The following is a 20983-nucleotide window of genomic DNA, read 5'->3' on the forward strand; positions in this document are numbered from 1 at the left end:
GTATTTCAGACTTAAGGGTTGAAATGAAATGGGAATCCCAGCTATCATTATTTAGAAATGCAGAGTAAAGATAAGTGGATCTAGATTGAGTTCTACTCATTAAATGAGCACCTAGAAGTGGTGTTAGTCCTTAATTGATCTCACTGTTTGGAAGTTTCATCCATCACTGAAATACTCAATTAACAGAATGCAGTTTTTAACAGCTTGCTTATTTTAACACTTTATCACCGCGCATTAGTAAACTTGCCCTCCACACATTTATTTTCTGCTTCTTGCCTACTAGTGTGTGTATGTATTTATGAGACAGTGTATTTATTCTGCAGCATGATTGTTTGCGCTTTAATTTAGTTTTCAGAAAGATGGATGTCTGAAATGATGATTAATTACCAGTTAATGAGTGTATGTGTTTGTGTGTTTTTTTAATGTGTATGTCTCCTCTGGGTGTGTGGTGGTGGCGGTGCAAATATGACAAGCATTTGTAGCATTTGTAAAAAACTGATAGCTTAGCCCACATAGCAGTTCAGTTATGGGCCTTGTGAGGAAAAAATGCAGCAAAAACAAAAACAGTTGCAACGTCTTTACAGGACACCAAAAAATGGCAAATTTGGCGCAGCTAAATATGTTGAACTGTGATGTAAAAACACGTTTTAAATCACAATCCTCCTGTGTGTGTTGCAGATCTTCTACAAAGTCACCAGAGAGATTTTCCCCGGTGAAGAGCTGCTACTTTTCATGAAGGCTGAAGAGTATTCATGTGACACCATGGCTCCTGATATTCATGGTCCGTACCACACACACAAACGCACAATTCAGTCAATTGCCAACACCTGAACGACACACATACCTCAGTTAAATGCTTAATATGCCAACGTTTCTCCCTCCCACCGTGCAGAGGAGAGGCAGTACCGCTGTGAGGACTGTAACCAGCACTTTGAGTCCCGCAACCAGCTGCTGGACCACCAGAAACAGCCATGTGGGATGCCCCCCTCCTCCTTCCTCAACCCAGGTTTGGCTTTTATTTTAAATAGGTGTGCTATTTTCATGCCATTGTAAACAGTGGGCACCGAAGAGTGACAAGAAGGATGTTTAGCTGGACTGGGAGAGTATGACACTAATGATGTAATGGCTTTGTTTCCCAGCCGAGTCACTGAAAATAAGATCATACAATAATGCGCTGTGGAAAGACGAGTCCACAAAGTGAAATACATTCTGTTTTGTTTAATGCAAGCTGAGAGTAAGAGAGGCTGTCATATGAAAAGTCCAAATCCAGAATGGTGTGAGAACATTGTTTTCTCCCAGACCACGCAGTATGCAATTAATGCAGTGAAGAATATATTCAACTTATACTTTTCCAAGTGGTTAGACTGTTGTCATGTGTAGTGACAAGAAAATCAGTACTGCACAACTCTGCAACTTGCTCTAACGTCCAAACACATCATTCCTATATAATTTACTTTTCAAGTAAACTAACACATTTTGAAACACATCTGACGTCTTCTTCCTTTACTTTCTCTTTTCCGATGTGTCTAGGAGGAGACAGTGACCTGAAGGCCCAGGAACCTGAAGACCTGCGACCCCTAAACATGTCCCATGGTCTGCACGAGTGCAAGGAGTGTGACCAGGTCTTCCCCGACATCCAGACGTGAGCGGCACACTCAAACGCATCATTTATAAAGGGATATTCTTGTCTGACTGTCATTTCCATCGATGCACATGGTGAGCTGCCAGGCTGCCAACAAACTTGTAAATCCTTGTTGTTTTATGTTCTGTGTTTCCTGCAGTCTGGAGGCCCACACTCTGTCCCACTCTGAGGAGAGGGAGTATAAGTGTGACCAGTGTCCCAAGGCCTTCAACTGGAAATCAAACCTGATCCGACATCAGATGTCGCACGACAGTGGCAAGCACTATGAATGTGAAAACTGCTCAAAGGTAAAGTGATGCCTTTTGTCGGCGACATTGAATTAATGAGCATTTTTGTGTCCACGTGTCTACTTCTGTTTGCTTGTGTTTGTTTTTTTTACTGCAGATTATTTATTACTCTCAGGCTTGCAGAAGCAGATAGTAACTCCCCCGTGCGTCTGTGTGGTTGCTTCCCCCAGCAGGTGTTCACAGACCCCAGTAACCTGCAGAGGCACATCCGCTCACAGCACGTCGGGGCGCGGGCCCACGCCTGCTCTGACTGCGGCAAGACGTTCGCAACGTCTTCGGGCCTCAAGCAGCATAAGCACATTCACAGCAGTGTCAAGCCCTTCATGTGTAAGTCACTAAGACCCTACCTATGTAAGTCTCCTCAGTACGTTACAATAATAATAATAACAATTATAATAATAGTGATATGCTTGCTTTTAATGGAAAAACTGTGCTATTATTGCAAAAATATAGATTTATTCTTCCTCAGCTCCTTCTTAAGGGTCAGTCATGTAATGTTCTGCAGGAATTACACATGGGATTATATAGTATTGTGTTCAGAGTGGCAGCCCAATTTCTTTTAAGACAAGAGCCATGCAGTTACATCTGCATCAGCACTCTCACACACTGCTGATATGGTGATAACAGCATTTAAACTAGCATGTAATTTGACTCAATCCCACCTGGTCTAACCTTACAGTTGCCTCTCACAGCTTCACCTACTGTTGATGCTACAGCTAACAGGCTTTTTATTTTTCTCAATTGCTTTTCCCTCTCTCTCTTTCTCACACACACACACACACACACACACACACACACACACACACACACACACACACACACACACACACTTTTTGTCCCTGCTCTTCAGTAAACGCTAACTCCTGCAAGACCCAAACACACTTTGACCTTTCACACTTTCACCACCTCACTCCGCAGATCTGATCTCCCTCCCCTAAAGCATTCTGACCTTCACCCTTTGACCCGTCTCTCTTTTCCTGACCCTGCACACCAACCCACTCACATGCGAACACACAGAAACCTGTCCACACAGCAGACACACACTCTTTCTCCTCCTCAAACAAACACGCATTAACACACTCACACATACATACATATACATAGGGTGACTGCATCTCCACTGCAGACCTCTGACTCCCCTCTCTCCTCCTCTCTCCCTCCGCCACATGCACCATTCCTCACAAATAGCAACCACATGTACAGCCCTCTTCCTTGTGCTCCCTCCGAATAGGAGTCCATTTGCTGTAATCAGCAGAAAATATGCAGGTTTAAAAACAACTAATGGCTGTGTAAAAAAGACAAAGCAGCTTCAAACATGACAGCAGCCCGGGAGAGACCATGTGTGCGTCCCAAGTGTTTGTTTGTGCGGGTGCTCTTGAAGGGCATCTGTGTGTTTTGGACAATGTTGTGCTGTATGCACGCGTGATGCTGTTTGCATGTTAGTGCACGCGATGTGTGTGTATGCGTGTCAGAGCTTCTCTGTGAAAGCGAACCACTCCGGCCCGCTGGGTTCTTCATTTAGACACCCTGCTAGCCCCTACTTAGCCACCGCTCTCCTCTCAGGAATGTGTTTATAATATTTTGTTTGAGTTTATTAAGAGCTGACGAGTGCACGCGTGTGGTGATTCAGATCTCACATTCAGTGTGTCATGCGTGTGTGTTGTTAGTCTGTAAATGTCACAGCTACATGATTTATGGCGCATGGCCTTTTCTTGTAGTTAGCTCGGGCCATGTGGCTATACTTGTAAAACCACACACACAACGAGAGAGCAATGGAAGCAGCTACCCCTAAACACACTGAGCAGAAATATTTAATGACTCTTATTTACTATTAGGAATTATTAATTCATTGTGTCGATGGTACAATGTTTTTTTATTTTTACACTGAAGTACTTGCATTTCCGAGTAGACATATTTCCTATCTCACTGTGAATGTCTGTGGCCTAAACTCAAACAGATTCATCTTAATCAGTTGAAAGATATTCAGATGCAGTTTCCAAATTTCTTCATCTGTGCTGCAAGACACATTCACAGCTTCCAGAGAGGAGCCATCATGTGCAAAATCAAAGGAATCAGGCAATCTTCTTTTTTTTTCCCAGATGTTTTCAGAATGTTTTCAACTACCTTTCTGCCCTGATTGTGTCCGCCAAAGCCAAGCCACAAATATACTTCATTTCAATTTAGTTTTCTTGGTCTATTCATTAAAATAGACTTTTTTACAAGATTACATTTGCTGTTGGCTGGAGCATTCCCATTTGGCGTTCCTCTGGGGCGTTTATTTAAATCTGTTTCCACAATACTTTTCCCGCTCTTCCCCTCCATCTCCTTAAATTGCCTCTTGTGCACCTTGTGGCTGGAAGGCATCCAAAGTATGCAGAAGTGTAATCACAGTGTGAGCCTAACCACTTCCTTATCCTCGTTTTGAAGATCTAGTAACAATGTGAGCAAAATCAATCATCCAGAGCTGCTTCTAGCTGCTTTCTGATATTATCGGATGATCAAAGTCTTATTCAGACGTCGGCTGCAGTGAAGCTGATCTGCAAAATATCCTATGGTGTGGGAGGGCCACAGCAAAGTGCAACATCTTCCCATTTCATGAACTGCAGACTTGTATTAGAATAGCAAGAGAAAAAAGCCTGGGAAAACAATACGTTCGTGGCTACCACCCCCCTTCGTAAATTCAAGCAAATCATCCACTGGTAGTAGATAATGTTGACAGACTAATAATGGCAATAGATAATGTCAGACGGTGAGGTTTTGTCTCAGGACGGGGTGTTGCCACTGTACGTCTCCAGGGTCAGACAGAGTGACACACAGACTCAGGGTTGACTGTGGGAAGGTCACTTAGCGCAGGATGACAGGGACCCAGCTATGGGGACACGGTGAGGGGGTGATGGGGGAGGCCCGGAGGGGGAAGAGGGAAGAGGGGCAGTAGAGGACGTGAGACCTGTCCCTGGGAACCGGACTGCAGGATAGGATTCATTCAACTCCGCTTCCTTCACAAACTTAAAATAGAGCCATTGTACTGCATGTGGCTGAGAATGTGTGTGCGTGTGTGTGTGTCTGTATGTCTGCATGCCTGTGTGTCTGTGTGTTGTGTTATTCAGTTTCACTGTTATGTGAATATTTTGTTAATGTGCCTGCATGTCCGTGTGTGTGTCTGTGTCTGTGTGTGATTGTTTATGGACTCCCTGGGAGCGTCCCTGGGAGGACAATGGGGCTCAAGATGCCTGGGAATTTGGTTTGATGTGCAGGTGATGAGTGGCAGCAACTGACTCACACCGTCAGCCAAACAGATTCCCTTACAATGCCAGGATCTGGACACACCCCTCCTCCTTAGTTTGCTGGAAAACTGTTGTCAGAGTATTGATGGGAACACAAGCATATTATTCATACTGCATTTCCTCTGCCTTAGCCTCAGCAAGCCTGAAGCATGTTAACTAGAGATGTCACATCATGTGCTGTTATTTTGTGTGTGTGTGCAAGTCGGTGTGTGTCACACACTGATGCCTTCTATATCTGTCTCCTTGTCCCCTGCAGGTGAGGTATGCCACAAGTCCTACACCCAGTTCTCTAACCTGTGCCGCCACAAACGCATGCACGCTGACTGCCGCACGCAGATCAAGTGCAAGGACTGCGGGCAGATGTTTAGCACCACATCCTCCCTCAACAAGCACCGGCGCTTCTGTGAAGGGAAAAACCATTTCACAGCAGGGGGATTGTTCGCCCAGGGTATGCCACTCCCTGGCGCCCCTGGCTTGGACAAATCGGCTCTGGCAATGGGCCACAGCAGTGCTGGGCTGGCTGATTACTTTGGGGCCAGTCGGCACCATGGCGGCCTTACCTTCCCCGCTGCCCCAGCATTTCCCTTCAGCTTCCCCGGCCTCTTCCCCTCTGGACTCTACCACCGGCCACCGCTGATTCCTGCCACCTCTCCTGTCAGACAGCCAACCCACGCACCTGTTGCTGGGCATGGTGCAGAGCTAAGTAAGAGTCCACTGCTGCCTCCCAGCCCTGGAAGTCAGGAGTCCCAAGAGCTCCTCAAGGCTCTCCGTAAAGATGCCGGTGCACCTGGCAACCTGATGCCAGGTTCGGAGCTCCACACCCAGAGCTCCTCGTCCTCCACAAAGCAGCGAAACAAACAGAGTGACCAGTCCGAGAGCAGCGACCTGGATGATGTCAGCACCCCTAGTGGAAGTGATCTGGAGAGCACGTCGGGCTCCGAGCTGGAGAGTGACATGGACAGTGAGAGAGAAAGGGGGGCTGCCCGAGAAAATGGCAAAGGCCCTAAGAGGAAGGCCAGTGAAGGGGACCCCCAGAGCCCCAGCCTGACAGGCAGCAGTGCTGCCAAAGACTTTCCGGGCCCATCCCTCATCCCATCCTCGCTGGACGAGCACACAGCTGTAACAGGGGCTGTAAATGACTCTATTAAGGCCATTGCCTCCATTGCTGAGAAGTACTTTGGCTCCACAGGGCTGGCTGGCCTGCAGGACAAGAAGGTCGGGTCTCTGCCCTACCCCTCCATGTTCCCGCTGCCTTTCTTCCCAGCTTTCTCTCCTCCAGTTTACCCTTTTCCAGACAGGGACCTCAGACCTCCAGGCCTGAAGGGCGAGCCACAGTCTCCAGCAGATGACTCGAAGAAGGCCCAGGGCAAATCTTCATCCGAGTCACCATTTGACCTCACTACTAAGCGAAAGGAGGAGAAGTCTGCCTCGTTTGCCCCCTCCAAACCAGAGGCCTCCCACTCCACTGGTCAGGATCAACCGCTAGACCTGAGTCTGGGGACCAGGGGCCGTGGACGCAATCCAAGAGAGGAGGAAACAAAGAATAACCAGGGGTATGAGGAGGAGAAGGCAGTGGTGGAGATCCCAAAAGCGGACACGTCCTTACAGCATGCCAGGCCCACCCCTTTCTTCATGGATCCCATCTACAGGTATTGTTATTCCCAGTAGCTTACGTAACCATGAGACCATCATATATTTACATTTTTTTGTAATACTGAATATCAGTGCGCCAGTATTTACTGCTGTACATGCGTTAAGAGCTGACAGAAATCTACTATTAGCAGGGTTGAGAAGAGGAGAATGAGCGATCCGTTTGAGACTCTGAAAGACAAGTACATGCGGCCGGCTCCAGGCTTCCTCTTCCATCCACAGGTAAGTTCTGACTGTGGCAGCAGCAGGAAGTGGGACATATAATAAGGGGGCACACACTTTGTTTGCACAAAGAACCAAATTCTCACCTGTGCAACGGTACGCACATTGTCTATCTTTTCTTATTTGGTTTGTTTGGTTTTATGGTTGACCTTAGATTGATTAAATAGACAGCAACAGCCCTACTTTGTCTGGGTAGCTCTTGGTCAGTCCTTTCACAATAGCTGACAGCATCACTGTTACAAGTTCAATGTTAGCATCCTACATCTACAGATGTGTCTTAAACGAGTCGAGATATATTCTGATTCATCGTACTAGGCTGACCAAACTGGATTAATGAGGATTGGTTTGTGGCTCCAGCCTTATCCAGGCAACTGCCTGTTAGGCCCATTGTTGGCCCTCTGAAACAGATGTGGCAGAGAGACAGGGCACACTGTGACACGTCTTTCCCTAACATATCTTTGATTACAGTATAAAAAAAATTATATGCTGTTAAAGCAATGATTTCTGCGCCTGGGTTCAGTATTTCCACTGTGAGACTCTGTATATATATGTGTGTGTGTGTGTGTGTGTGTGTGTGTGTGTTCGCATGCGCGTGGGTGTATGCGTATGCGTGTCTATGACGTGTTGCATTGACATTCATTTGTTCAATCTTCCCCCACGGGTGAGAACGGTCCGTCGGAAAGTGAAAACACCACTTTCTCAGGCATATGATGTTTTTTTCCTCTTTTCTGGCCGTTTCAGGTCTGGTTTTTACAGGCTGTTTCATTTGTCTGATTTATGTCCCCTGTCCAGACTGCTGCATGGGCCCAGCCTGCAGCAGCCACATGGCCGTCCCACACGCCTTAATGAGGTGTCCTATCAGTAGAAACACTAACAGAGTGCTTAGGCCATCTTTATGACTTTATGATGTCTGGACACACAAATCATTCCCAGAAACAGCAGACCCGGGTAGGTCTAAGCCAGACCAGGCAAGGGGCCCTTCTGTATACTTTTGAGGGGGTTTGTTTTCAGTCACCTGACTCACTCTTGAGCCATATATCAAAAAAAGAGGTTACAAAGCTGAGGGGACTGGAGCTTTTTTTTTTTTTTCAACCTTTAGTGATTCAGCTTTTTTATTTCCTGGCAGGAAATTTTACTGCTAAGCAATACTGGCTTAGATTACATGCTGGAATTCTATTTGTAGCCTGCTATAATGAGCTTATTGAACATCAGGAAGTGTTGGGAACTATTAGAGCCTCCAATAATTCCAGCGCCATAACTCTTGCAGATAGGCAGCTCATTGCTCATTCAAAGTTAATCACGCCGAGACCCGTCATTCCCTCTCTACCCATATGTGTCCAATCAAAAGCTGTTGATTCATGCGCCACTTCCTGGTTCTGACTGCTGTCTCTTTTCCTTCTGTTCCGCCCCTCAGTTTCGTTTGCCAGATCAGAGAACTTGGGTAAGTTCCTCTACCTGTACCTCTACCCAACAGACCCCATCCCCTGATTAATGCATGGGCTGCATAACAGTTTACAACTGACATCACCCAGCATTCGCATGGCTTTAGCCCATCACCATCACGCACTGACTGGACTTGTGTCCATTTGTGGCCGTAGAACCACTTTCTCGTATGTTAATGCAAAGAAATGTCATCTGTTTGAAATGTTTATGTTGTGCTGTACATGGTATACTGTATTGCGATTCGCCGTTTGAGTATTTGATCCCTGCTTTTTGATTTGTTTACATCTTTACATTTGGACACATCCCCTTTCTGATTCATGTGCGAGGGTTTGAGTGGGGATTTCCAGGCAAGCTACACCCTGTCCATCCACTCTGAATACATGTTTGCTTATTTGGAGAATGAAGCAGGACTCTTGCAATTGGGCATGGGGGCGGATGAGTGGAGGGTGGGGTGGAGGGTGGGGTGGAGGGTGGTGTTTAGGGGGGCTGCTTTACATCAGCAAAAGGGTAACAGTCTCTTTGGGACACTGGCGGGGGGAGTGGGGGGTTAGTTCCTCCCTCCAAACATCTGGTTCCCGATAAAGATCAACAATTGAGAATGCATCTCGCTAATTAAGGCCCTCACAGCATCACTGACATCTGAAGATAGCCAATCAACTGCTGGTCCCAGAGCGACGCTACAGCAACAAGCAAGTTCACAGACACACACACACAGTGCCCGGGGGGAAGGACAAGGGGGTTTCAGGAGGTGTGTGTGTGTTGGGAGGGGGGGGGGTCTCTTATACAAAGGAGTAGGGGGGTTATAAAACCTTTGAAAAATCACTTTAGAGCAAAATGTGGAGCCATTTATCCTCTTTTCCTTTAAGTTCAACACTTCACACGCACAGCATTGTCAGACAGTGGCCTAATGAACCTGGTTCACCATCCATAAACACAGATCAGTGGCTGAGGGGTTTTCAAGTGTAATCTGTGCCAGACTGATGGTCACTGGTTTCAATCATTAATATATCTTATCCACCGGATTGAATATGTGAATCATTTACTGCTCGACTGCAGACAAAGCACGTGACTGGTTTAGAGAAACTGCCAAAACACCTTCAGTTGCTTTTGAAAGCTAAAGCAATAAAAATTACAAGCAACAATGCATCATGTTATGTGATGGAAAAAGCTCAATTGTTCCTAAATTAAGTTATGCAGGATGCTTTTCTCAGAAACATGAGAAATTTGCCTGTTCCTGAATTTGGCAAAGCACTGTTCCAGTGACAAGTGCCTGATATCCAATGACAATTTCATTCCACTGCATACAGCCAGACAAATACCAACATCTCTTTTACAACAAGGATCATGCCTTTCATGTAAAGGATGCAGAGGCAAAGGTCGACCAAAGGTGTGAGATTAAACTCTTAATAGAGTGGAGCAGTGTGAGTGGGCCGAGGCGGGATCAGAATTCCTCAGTAGATGGAGCTGGCGATGGAGTGGTTTCAGCTCTAAAAAGTGTCTTATCGGACAGGCTCGATACTGCCGACAGCTTTAGGGGCCCTAATGTTCCCAAGAGTTATGGGATCTCGTTGAGCAAGGCAGACAAACTGAGCATTCACTCCAGTGGCTGAAAAGAGCCCAATGAAATACACAGTGCACATTCAAAAGAAATATGAAAGCATTTCACCTCCCTCCTCCCCACAACTCCTTGCCTATCTTTCAATCCATTGCCTCCCTTCTTTCTCTCTCTCTCTCTCTCTTACTCTCTGACTCTCCCTTGCCTTTGATTCATGGCATGCAGCATTGGCATATTCATAATCAAACGGACCTGACACTCCACATCCTCCCTCAGTGGGAACGTCGACGGCTGCGGCAGGAACTTTACACTCGGCCGTCACTCCTAATCAGCCGCTCCCAACACCAGGCTCCACCACCATCCATCAGCCCTTCTCTCTCCGGGCTCTGGTCTCTCTTTCTTTCTTTCTTTCTTTCTTTCTTTCTTTCATTCTTTCTTTCTTCCTCCTTCCCACTCTTCTCTATCGTCTAGTCCTTCATCACGCCTCTTCCCCGATTCTCTTCCTCTGTTTCTCTCCCCTCGGTCTGCTCCATCTTGGCGTGAAGCCTGAGAGTGACAGGGGGTGAAAGCAGGAGATGAAATGTCAGAGTTGGAGCAGGGCTCCAGTGGAGGACCCGAATCACCATTGATTTGTTGCCTTATTGAAATAAGAATAAGAAACAGGCTGAAAATTCAATACACGTAAAATAATGCAAATTTGTGTGGCCCCTTTAAAATAAAGACGAAGAAAAAAAACACCCGTGTGTGTGTGTGTGTGTGTGTGTGTGTGTGTGTGTGTGTGTGTGTGTGTGTGTGTGTGTGCGTGCGTGTGAGATGGGCTGACAGGCCCTGTGGCCTACTGGGACCCCCTCACCCCGCCCCTCCCTCTCCTCCTCCCCCTAGTTCTCCCTTCACTCCCCCTCCAGCCCCCGCTCCTCCCCCATCCCGCCCCTCTCAGCACAGCGATATCATTATTACCCGTGTCTGGCCCTTGATCAGTAATGTCAACATCTTTCATATTGACGAATGTGCTGTCTGCCCGCATTGTGCACAGAATAGTTTACAGCCCGGCAGTGGACATGAATCACTCCTCTGCCACACACACACACACACACACACACACACACACACACACACACACACGGACATGTATCTCACAACACACAGATACACACTGAGCACATACAATCACGCTCACATACTACACACGTGCCTGTAAGCACACATTCTGCACACACACACACAAATGCAATACATTCTTCTCTCTCTCACACACACATACATTTATTTTCTCTTTCACACACATTGATGGCAATTAATCAACTACGGCCACCATGCAGCACATAGTGTCTCGTCCATACACACACACACACACGCAAACACACGCACAGACCAACTGACAAGCACACATATTTCCTCAGAGAGTATCTGATGAAAGTAAATGTTCAGTTTCATTAGTAGATTGGCTGCAGTCCTTAATCCTATGTGTATGTGTGTGTTTATGTATCCACTCATCCATACGTGTATTTGCAGTGAGAACAAGAGTTGGCTGCATTTAACATGCAGAGTTTCACACCTGCTCTCCACTGACCATGAACGGGGGCATACTGTTACTTATAACTACAAAGTTATAAATCAGTATCAAATGCACTTGTCGTGCACATGTACCAGGGATTTGACCTTGTGATTCATGAATCATTGATGAACGTCATAATAAGATATAATTTATCGAATACCTGTTTCACTTCATTTCACCTGGTGTGATGCCTGTAAACAAGTCAGTTTGTTCAACTCGTCAGTCAAACAAGCTGTGAATGAGTCTGTGTGGAGAGTATTAATTATGTATTCAGTAAGAAGCACTGAACAGTAAATCTGAATCAAATCTATAAATATTTGGCATTTGTGCTTAGTGTAAAGACGTCCAGGACAAATGTAGAAATGTATGGTTTCGGGATTCTTTGAAAATCATTCGTTGCCTTTGGGTTTTTGCATTTTATTGCATCCTGCACCAGAAACTAAAAAAAGTATCCAACCACATCCTGCAGTGTAATTGCACGGCTATCTGCAGCATCCAGACTGTGAAAATATCAAATGTGTCTTTAAACCCTGTTTTCATTTGAAAGAAAAGTGCTCTCACATCTCTTTAGGAATTTTCTTGACCTAACTGACATGTTCAAACACCAGTTTCTTTGCTCCGCATGCTGGACTTGCGATGCTAAATGAGCACTCAGTATGTTTTAAAGTGCACGGCTAAACCCTCACACTCTCCTTCCTCTCCTCTGTCTCCTCAGATGTCGGCCATCGAGAACATGGCAGAGAAGCTGGAGACGTTTGGCTCCTTGAAGCCAGAGTCTGGTGACCTGCTGCGCTCCGTCCCCTCCATGTTTGACTTCAGAGCCCCGCCCTCTGCACTTCCAGAGACGCTGCTGCGAAAGGGCAAGGAGCGCTACACGTGCAGGTAACTACGGCGACTGCTTTGGCATGTGTTATTTTAATTTTTCAATTTCAGGTTGGTCATTAACATTCCTCTGTGGGAAGTAGTGTTTTTTCTTTTGCTAAATACTTTCATGGAAGTATTTTTTTTACTTGTGGTGGGTGTTTTTGATGCTTCTGATGTGTTACTTATGATCAGGTCCAGTTACTGTTCCTTTGTTTTTTGAATATTAGAATAATACAGATTTTTACATTACCAAATTAATGTTGGTAAACGTACTTAAAAATGCTCTTTATGTCTTTAAAGATATTGTGGAAAAATATTCCCACGCTCTGCCAACCTGACCCGCCACCTCAGGACTCATACAGGAGAGCAACCATACAGGTAAGAGTCTAAAGAGCCACATTCACACACATGTACTGTGAGTGTGTGTGTGTGTGTGTGTGCAGTCCAACAGAAACATGATGCTGAATATCATCCTCCTTTCTCGCCTCCTGCCAGCCCTCCTCCATCTATCCTCCTCGCTTCCAAGAATACACACCGTCCAAAACTAAATTATCACCCAAATTATCATCTAGAATCCGATTTTGCACAATAGCACATTTGCTCCAGAGCAAACACACTTTCACACAGCGTCTTCTCTAGCAAGCAGAGAGACGGAGAGATGAAGCTCATCTGTTAGCAGCGCATGGATGTTTTCCCAGGGCATTCTTGTCTACAGTTAGAACAGAGTTTATGTGTGTTTTCTTATGCCGTAAAAGCTTGGAATAATTATCCTACTGCTAAATAATTTGCCTGATGAAAAATGGTGTCCGTCGCCAGGGTGACAGGATGGGGGGGTGGGGGGGGGGGGGGTATTGAAGCTGGGCTGGTAAGAGAGCAGAGCGGAGAGGAAAGGAGGAAGTTTGGTGAAAAATTGGGGTGATGAGGAGCGCGGGCAGATGTCCAGGCCCGGCAGCTGTGGTCATTTCTCTTGTGCGTATGAGGCCAAACTCGATGTGATCTGCAAGCCGGCTGGCTACTTGCCCTGAGCCAAGTGGGGCTTTTCTTGCCAACTAAAAAGGTTATCACAAGATTAAGTTCTTTTTTTTTTCTTTTTTTTTGCTGGAATCACACTTGTTGGCAAATTAGAGCAAAAAGATGCACAAAGTTTCTCAGCATTGTGTTGTAAAAGTCTCCCTGCATTTCCATGTCAACGCTGCAGAGTTTTCCAGGTGCTGCTGAGGCAGAAGTAACAATGCAGCAGCAGTTCAGTACACATGTAAAAAATGAATCTCGCATTTACTGCATTTGGATAATGAGTAAGCCCTGGCTAGCCCTGCGCTGCTTTGTAGTTACTAAGGTAGTGGAATGTTGGCCCAAAGCTTGGAGGAGGCCTGCTGACCACAGGGGAGAGAGAAAGACAGACGCAGGCCTCCGCTGCCCCAGCCTGATAGCCTGCACTCCACACGCTGGCATGCCATTAAAGATCACCGCTGTTTATTGTAATTTTTTGTGGAGATAACCGGGGGGTTTCCTGAGGGACAGCCAATCGAGCGAGCTAATTCCACCAGAAGAAAAGATGTAATCTTCTCGTATAATTTTGCATGAAGAAACTTGGCAAGAGGCTCTAATTTTGCAGGGCTAGAACAAAATCTGTTGCGTGCTTATTTTGTGAGAGAAGAATGCAATTTTATTGCGCTGGCTGGAGATAAGAGGCAGAGCTGTTTCACCTTAAACAAGCTCCTCCATCATGTCTGGGACTGTGGGACTGCTGGGACTGTCTGTATGCATGTGTGTATGTGTGCGTGTCCTACATTATGTGTCCCATTATGTTTCCCACAGAACAAACCACGTTTTCCTGATTCATTATGCAGCGCAGTTGCACTTATGACTAGCAGCTTGTGTGTGTTTTGCTGTTATCATGTTTTGCTGTTTAAGTGAAAAGGCCTCCACTTTTCCTGCAGGTGTAAATACTGCGACCGCTCCTTCAGCATTTCCTCCAACCTGCAACGTCACATCCGCAACATCCACAACAAGGAAAAGCCCTTCAAGTGCCACTTGTGTGATCGTTGCTTCGGCCAACAAACCAACCTGGACCGTCACCTCAAGAAGCACGAGAACGGCAACCTGTCAGGTGAGAAGTCCTGAACGTACTTTGTTGATTTGTGACATAGTATCGCGCTGTATTTATAAATCCTTCTGCTGAATAATATAAAACATAATTTACTCATGATCAGAAACAATGTTAGAAGCTGAAAAATTAAAGTGCATAAATCTGTCATCTGCCTCTGCAACAGCACAAAATGCTTTTTTGAATGAGCTGCTTTAATCAGCCGCGCAGCTTATGGCTTTGATAGGTTGCATCACTCTGACTCTGAATCAGCAGAACAAGCGGTGACACCTGGCCAGCAGCTGAGAGCAACAGCCCTCAGAGGAGGTTTCCACTTAATCAGACACGATGTTCACTCTATCAAATACCAAATCAATTGTCTGCCAAGCTTTCCCTTCGCAGCATCAAACAACCGATCCCCACAACCCACAACATTAAGATAAAAGACTGAGCTTGCTCGGGAGAAAAACTGTTCCCTCATTGTTAAAATGATAAAACATTTGTCGCTTTGGCAGGTCCATTATTACAAATGCATTTTGTGTGGCTAAGCATTGCCAAAAGTCCCATAATTTTAAAATTATTGTCCAGATCTCAAAGTGTACAAACATACAAAATGTGTCGCAGAGCGTTCTGTGGAAATGTGCGTGACACAATGCACTGTAAAGGAAATGTCTAGACCCCAGGTCATGTGCTTTTGTACTTAGTGCCCGTGACCAAGCAGAAAATGTGAAGAAACCTTACTCATCTTCAAATACATTTCATGGACAGGAAGTGGCTGACTCATTGTCCAAGGACAGGACAAGACAGGACAAGAAAGGACAAGATAAGATGGCCTGAATTGCTCTGTTGTGTTCTGAGAGGCTGTTTTTTGTACCAGTGTCAAGAGAAAGTGCGACTCAGCCCCTCTGCCCGGCCGTGCAGTCGTCAGCGCGTATGAAACACTGACATCTCCTGTGTTCCGGCCTCACTCGCTCAGCTCATTCATTTGACTTCATCAGTATAATGTAACAGGTCCATCATTACATCATTAGGAAAAAATTGGATTTGCGGACACACAGTATGTCACACTGTCCTGGAGTGACAGATTTGAAGCTACTTATGGGAGCTTTTGACAGAACAAATAAACGGCGTGTCAGACACACGCTCAGCTTTCAGTCAGCATCATCTCATTTGAATTTTAAACAATGAAAACATGCATTTTATGTGTACACTCAGCCATCATTTGGAAATGATGACTTTGTATTTGCAATGTTGATTATACTGAAATATCAAAACACATCTTTGGAGACTAAACGGGAATTGTTTTCTTCTTTCCGCAGGCACTGCAATGTCCTCCCCGCAGTCTGAGCTGGACAGCGGCAGTGCCATACTGGATGACAAAGAAGACTCATATTTCAATGAAATAAGAAATTTCATCAGCAACACAGGCCAGAACCAGGCATCACCGGACCCCTCTGAGGAAGGGTAAGCCTTTATGTGTTCGTTATGTGTTCGTTTCTGAGTGCCTCTCTTTTTTCCAGCTCAGATCTACATCTACAGAGCTAAACAAGATGGGTGTGGATAAATATCAATGAGCACCAGGCTCACCCAGGCTCCTCACCCACCACATCTCAACAGTAGGGACAAATGAGAGCCAGGGTCTCAGCAAAGATTAACATTTATTTATCCAAAACGATACCTGCTGGCCTAACCTACATTACCGCACACTGAGCTCTTGCCTTAATAGTGACTGCATTAAAATTGTTGGACTCTCAGGGCTTGAATAAGTATGAATAATGGGTCAGCTGCTATCTGCCCGTTGTAGACTTGCATACCACCCAGCCAGCCCTCGTTAATTATCACATCATGCTCAGAGGTTTGGAGTTAAGGGCAATCATCTGTGATGACATTTAAGATAATGGCAGGTTTTGAAAACGTGCAGGAGCTCCTTGTATCGGTTGCCTTTTGGCCACACGTACGAACAGATAACTGTGCTCATGCAGCTACGTCTGAGCATTATGCAAATAAATTCTTGGAGCTGTGATCAGGTCGGATAGCAGTTGAGAGGTCTGCTCAGGTCTCTGAGTTTGTTTTCACGTGCCTCACGTTGGTGTGATCGCAGAGCTGATTGTAAGTCCAGATAGAGATCTCGCAGACTGGTGTGTGATTGTGCAGAAGGGCCTGTGAGAGCAGGACCCGGCGGTAGAGCGTCAGAAGGACGGGGAGAGAGAAGCAGGGGGGGGGGGGGGGGGGGGGGGGGGGGGGTGCAGCAGTTAGCCCACCACATCTGGAACCAACATGTCTGCCTACAGGAAGAGGGTAGAGGGGGTGGGGTCAAAGGGTCGGCCCGTGTTTCCTTTCAAAGTGCTGTGCTCCTGACTACTTCTGATAGATACTTTATCCCCAGCAAATTACCACGTTTGAAAGCGTAATTAGCGAATCTGTTTTCTTAATCACAGAGCTCTCGCTCTCCTTTTTGGAGCAAGTCCTGTTTCTCAGCCCCGCGTTCGACACGGCACGAATACCACCTCGTCAGCCTCAAACTCTCCATCCCAGCGGGAGCGCTGTCAAAAGCACAGTATTATCAGCTGCTGGTGAAAGAGAAAAGATGATGTGGATCCTTTGTGTGCTAAAATATAATCTGCAATAATTCCCTCTCTCGCTCTTCTTCTACGGTCACTGCACGAAATGCATCCCCTTTAAATCCAGTGTAGGTACCCTGTTTATAGGCATCCTATAATTATGTGGTGATATGCTTAATGTGTTTTGTTTCCTATCTATCTACGTCTCCACGTCCAATTCACAGTCCTCATCTCTGAATCCTTTGTGCGAGAAATGGCATTTTTGGGAGCTGACGAAAGACGTCCCGGAGTGTAATTAGTGAATCAGTCTTAATGTGGTTCCAGATGATTTACCAAATAGTGGTTTCCTGTGGAGCTGAGACAGAGGGACAGATTAAGGCTCAGGCAGTTTGGATAGCTCGCCCTCTCTCCCTCCGCAGGGATAGAGGAATGGACTGGTTGGCAACGCTCTCATAACTCTCCCACCAAATGGGGCTGTCAGCTAAATATTTTGCCTATTAGATGAATACAAGATAGTAGAGAAAATAAACAAGGAGAGGGGCAGAGCACTCCAGTTAAGTGCTGCAACCATCAACCCAGTGCTGCCGTGCCCGAAGGGGCCCCAGAGCCTCGATGACAAACGGGATTCCGGCTCTCAATCCCAGCTGCCATGTCCTGCGTCAGATCCACCTCCCTCTGCTTTTTATCCCATACGCTCCTTTGTTTTTGTATATATGGAGAAAGTGTTCTCACAAGAACAAAGAAAACAAAAGACAAAAGCCGGTAAATGTTGTAAAGTGTTTAGTTTTTACCTCTGTGTCTTATTCCTTTATATTACTGATCTAGCAATTACCAGAAGAAGTCTTGACTTAAAAGCAGTTTGTTTTTTGTCATTTATCCTTCCTTGCCACTTTATCAAGCGGTATTGATCTAATCGATGTTCCCGGCCGGCAGGTTAAACGGTGGCCCATTTGAAGAGGGCAAGCCGCTGATGGCCAGCCACGGGTCACGTGACCTGGAAGACGAGGAAGTGGAGGAGCTCGGTGCTGATGAAGAAGAAGGGGAAGAGCCCAGCAACATGCCTGGGAAGCTGGAAGGCGAGACGCTTCCCAGCAACCTTAGTGATGACATACAAGACGAAATGGACTTCAGTAGGCCAAACGACTTGAACCTCAACTGCAAAACCTCTCCCAGGAGGTAAATTCAGCACAGAGGCATACAACTGAAACATCATTTTACATCGCGCTGTCAAAAGTATCTCGGATTTGCCGTCTTTTAATTTTCTGTTTAACCTCCAGGTATAAGGATAAGGAGGAGCAGAGTGGCTTCTCAGCCTTGGATCATATTCGTCACTTTTCGGAAATGCGCAAGCTGGAGGAGAGTGAGCTGAGTGACGGAGATGCAGATGAGGACGATGCATCGTTTGGCTCCCCCTCTCTGACTGAGGCCGTCAAACAGCCTCTCTTTAGGAAATCTAAGTCTCAGGTAAAAGAAACATTAGTATTATTATTGAACAGCTCAAAAGCATGCAAAGCTATGCTGTGTGTATACATATTTGCATTTAAGCGTTCTAGTCTAGGTCTAAATGTAACCCGCCTCCCTCTTCCTCAGGCGTATGCCATGATGCTGTCTCTGGCTGAAAAGGACTCTCTCCACCCAGCCTCCCACAACCCGGCCACCGTGTGGCACAGTCTGGCACGGGCTGCTGCTGAATCCAGTGCCATCCAGTCACTCAGCCATGTATGATGACACCCCTGCGCTTTCCCTTTCACCTTTTCGACCCCCAAACCTGACCTGTGGCACTGGGAGCCCATTGCAAGGGGCGATGGGCGGGGGTCCCCTGATCGTCCACAGAGTGACTGCTGAGCAGAACCACGGCCCATCTGACTGCTGAGCGGAGCGCCTTACACACAAAGCAGGGTCACTGTCCATGCAGAACCCAGCCCAGCCCCAGCCCCAAACGCCCCCACCCCCAGCTGATAGAGAACAAAATGTCCCTCCGAGACCTTAAAATTGATTTCTTACATTAACACCAACCAGGATGATAGCAATGATGATGATGGTGGTGAAAATAATAATGCTAAAGTAATAATAGCTGTATTTATTCTGCTGAATTTCTATGTTTTGCACAGCAAAGGCAGCTGGTGGACATGGAAGATGGATGTGCTGATGTATCATTGCTAGACTGCATTTATTGCCCAGCACATATGAAGCAAGGAGAACATTTTACGCTGAGTGGCTGAGTTTGGTTGTGTCTCTAAGACAGCCGGTCTCAGCCTAGTATGTTTAACTGTGCGTAAAGCAAAAGAACCCCGGCTCATCTGACAAAAGTATCTTTAAAATGTGTAACAAGCGTTCCCCTTGACCCCCAGACATCCACAGGTGTTTCTCATAAATACACGTACTTGATGATAAAAATGAAGGGTGGGGTTAGCAACCTCAGATCAAGTGAAAACCGCTCCATGTAAGGACAGCGCTAGCAGCGCTTTAACATCACTGAAGTCATTGAAGAACAAATAAAAAAAAAAGTAATTGTTAAACTGAAATCAGGCCAGTTTCCCATCTGCGTTTTCATAGCTGCGTGTGTCTGCACAATCATAGCACTGTACACAAGTGTCTACCAACTGTTCTCCACTGCACTCCATCCTGCCCGCCTGCGCTATCTGTGAAAGGATATAAATAGATTGTCTTTTTAGTGGAAGAGAAGAAAACAATTTGTTTTGTTATTTTTGTTTTTTACTGAGATAAGTAGCCAGTGCTGAAGTTAATTGTTGTTCTGTAAAGGGCATATGTCTTTTTTCCAAACCCTTGAATCCATCCTAGTCAGCCAACAATACCACTAAATAGCCTGAATGCTAGTCGTTAGCTACTCCATGCTCGTATGTCTTTCATTTTTAGACAATCATGATTTTGTTTTCATTTTTTTTGTTGGTGTTGTTGTTGTTATTTGCTGTTGTATGTTGAGAACTGTATTTATTTCTTGGCAAACTGTAGTTTGTTTACTGAATAGCACTGCTCTTAGCCCAGGTGAAGGGGAGATTCCTCACCGGGCCTATCCCAGAGTTCAATGGGGTTTGTAGATTACATTTGAGTGCCGGATAGTATTAAACATACAATTCACTCCTTATTCTTCTAATGAAACCGGTCAATGAATAGATATTACTTAGGTTTTTTTTTTCTATGACAATTTAATGATTCAATTGTAAAAAATGAAAAACATTATAAAGAATGAATAATAAAAAAAGCCAGGTATAATTTCTTCATAAACGCATGATTGGTCTGGTAAGATCTGTATCTGACATTTTCTACGGTTGTCTGCAAGCTTGTGTGACGTTCGGTTCATGTTAATCCCTTGTGCCAAACTTATGATAAATAACAGATTACTTTCATTTATTCTCCCGTTTTGAGGGACCAGATTCTTTTTTTGTTTGTTTATGTCGTTGTTTTGTTTATAATCGATTTTAAAAAGTAATCAGCAAGTTGAGGTACTTTGTTTTAATGCTTTCTACAATGTAACTGTTATGCATTTCAATTCAATACTGTGGGAGGAACAACTAAGAAATAAAGGACTACAATGTGGATTGACATGTCTTCCATTCTCTTTTTATTTCTCCGTAAGCGTTTTACTCACCCTTTGTCTCCCGCCTCCCTTACACCTCCCCACTCCACATATAGTCCTTCTGGCTGCCCATCATTTTGGCCCAAACGCAGATTTATACGAAGAGACGTGAGTCAGAAAACCACCTGGCGCTTTCTTCTGGCGCTCCCATGGCCTCCAAGAGCGAGGGAGAGCCTGAACTCTGGTCCTCTTTTTTTTTCTCCAGGCTTTGGCTCGTATAGGGAGAGGGGAAGGAG

The 20983-nt window shown here is 45.6% G+C and overlaps 1 protein-coding gene across 13 annotated transcripts in view; it reads left to right on the forward strand.

Moving 5' to 3' along the window:
- The window catches only part of mecom (MDS1 and EVI1 complex locus), a 129836-nt gene extending 109127 nt beyond the window's left edge, over positions 1-20709 (forward strand). For 2 of the 13 annotated variants that reach the window (XM_041940446.1, XM_041940459.1), the window contains 15 exons: positions 679-781; positions 893-1006; positions 1531-1642; positions 1782-1929; positions 2100-2280; positions 5470-6862; positions 6995-7085; positions 8500-8526; positions 12354-12520; positions 12803-12880; positions 14443-14612; positions 15908-16052; positions 18083-18325; positions 18427-18613; positions 18740-20709. In XM_041940446.1, coding sequence (XP_041796380.1) covers positions 679-781; positions 893-1006; positions 1531-1642; positions 1782-1929; positions 2100-2280; positions 5470-6862; positions 6995-7085; positions 8500-8526; positions 12354-12520; positions 12803-12880; positions 14443-14612; positions 15908-16052; positions 18083-18325; positions 18427-18613; positions 18740-18874 — 3294 coding nt within the window. In that variant the 3' untranslated portion in view covers positions 18875-20709. The remainder of the gene's footprint in view (positions 1-678; positions 782-892; positions 1007-1530; positions 1643-1781; positions 1930-2099; positions 2281-5469; positions 6863-6994; positions 7086-8499; positions 8527-12353; positions 12521-12802; positions 12881-14442; positions 14613-15907; positions 16053-18082; positions 18326-18426; positions 18614-18739) is intronic. The other 11 variants (XM_041940447.1, XM_041940450.1, XM_041940451.1 and 8 more) reach the window with 11 other exon arrangements.
- The last annotated feature ends 274 nt before the right edge of the window (positions 20710-20983 follow it).

Source organism: Chelmon rostratus, chromosome 7, assembly GCF_017976325.1.
Source record: "Chelmon rostratus isolate fCheRos1 chromosome 7, fCheRos1.pri, whole genome shotgun sequence".
Classification (NCBI taxonomy): Eukaryota; Metazoa; Chordata; class Actinopteri; order Chaetodontiformes; family Chaetodontidae; genus Chelmon; species Chelmon rostratus.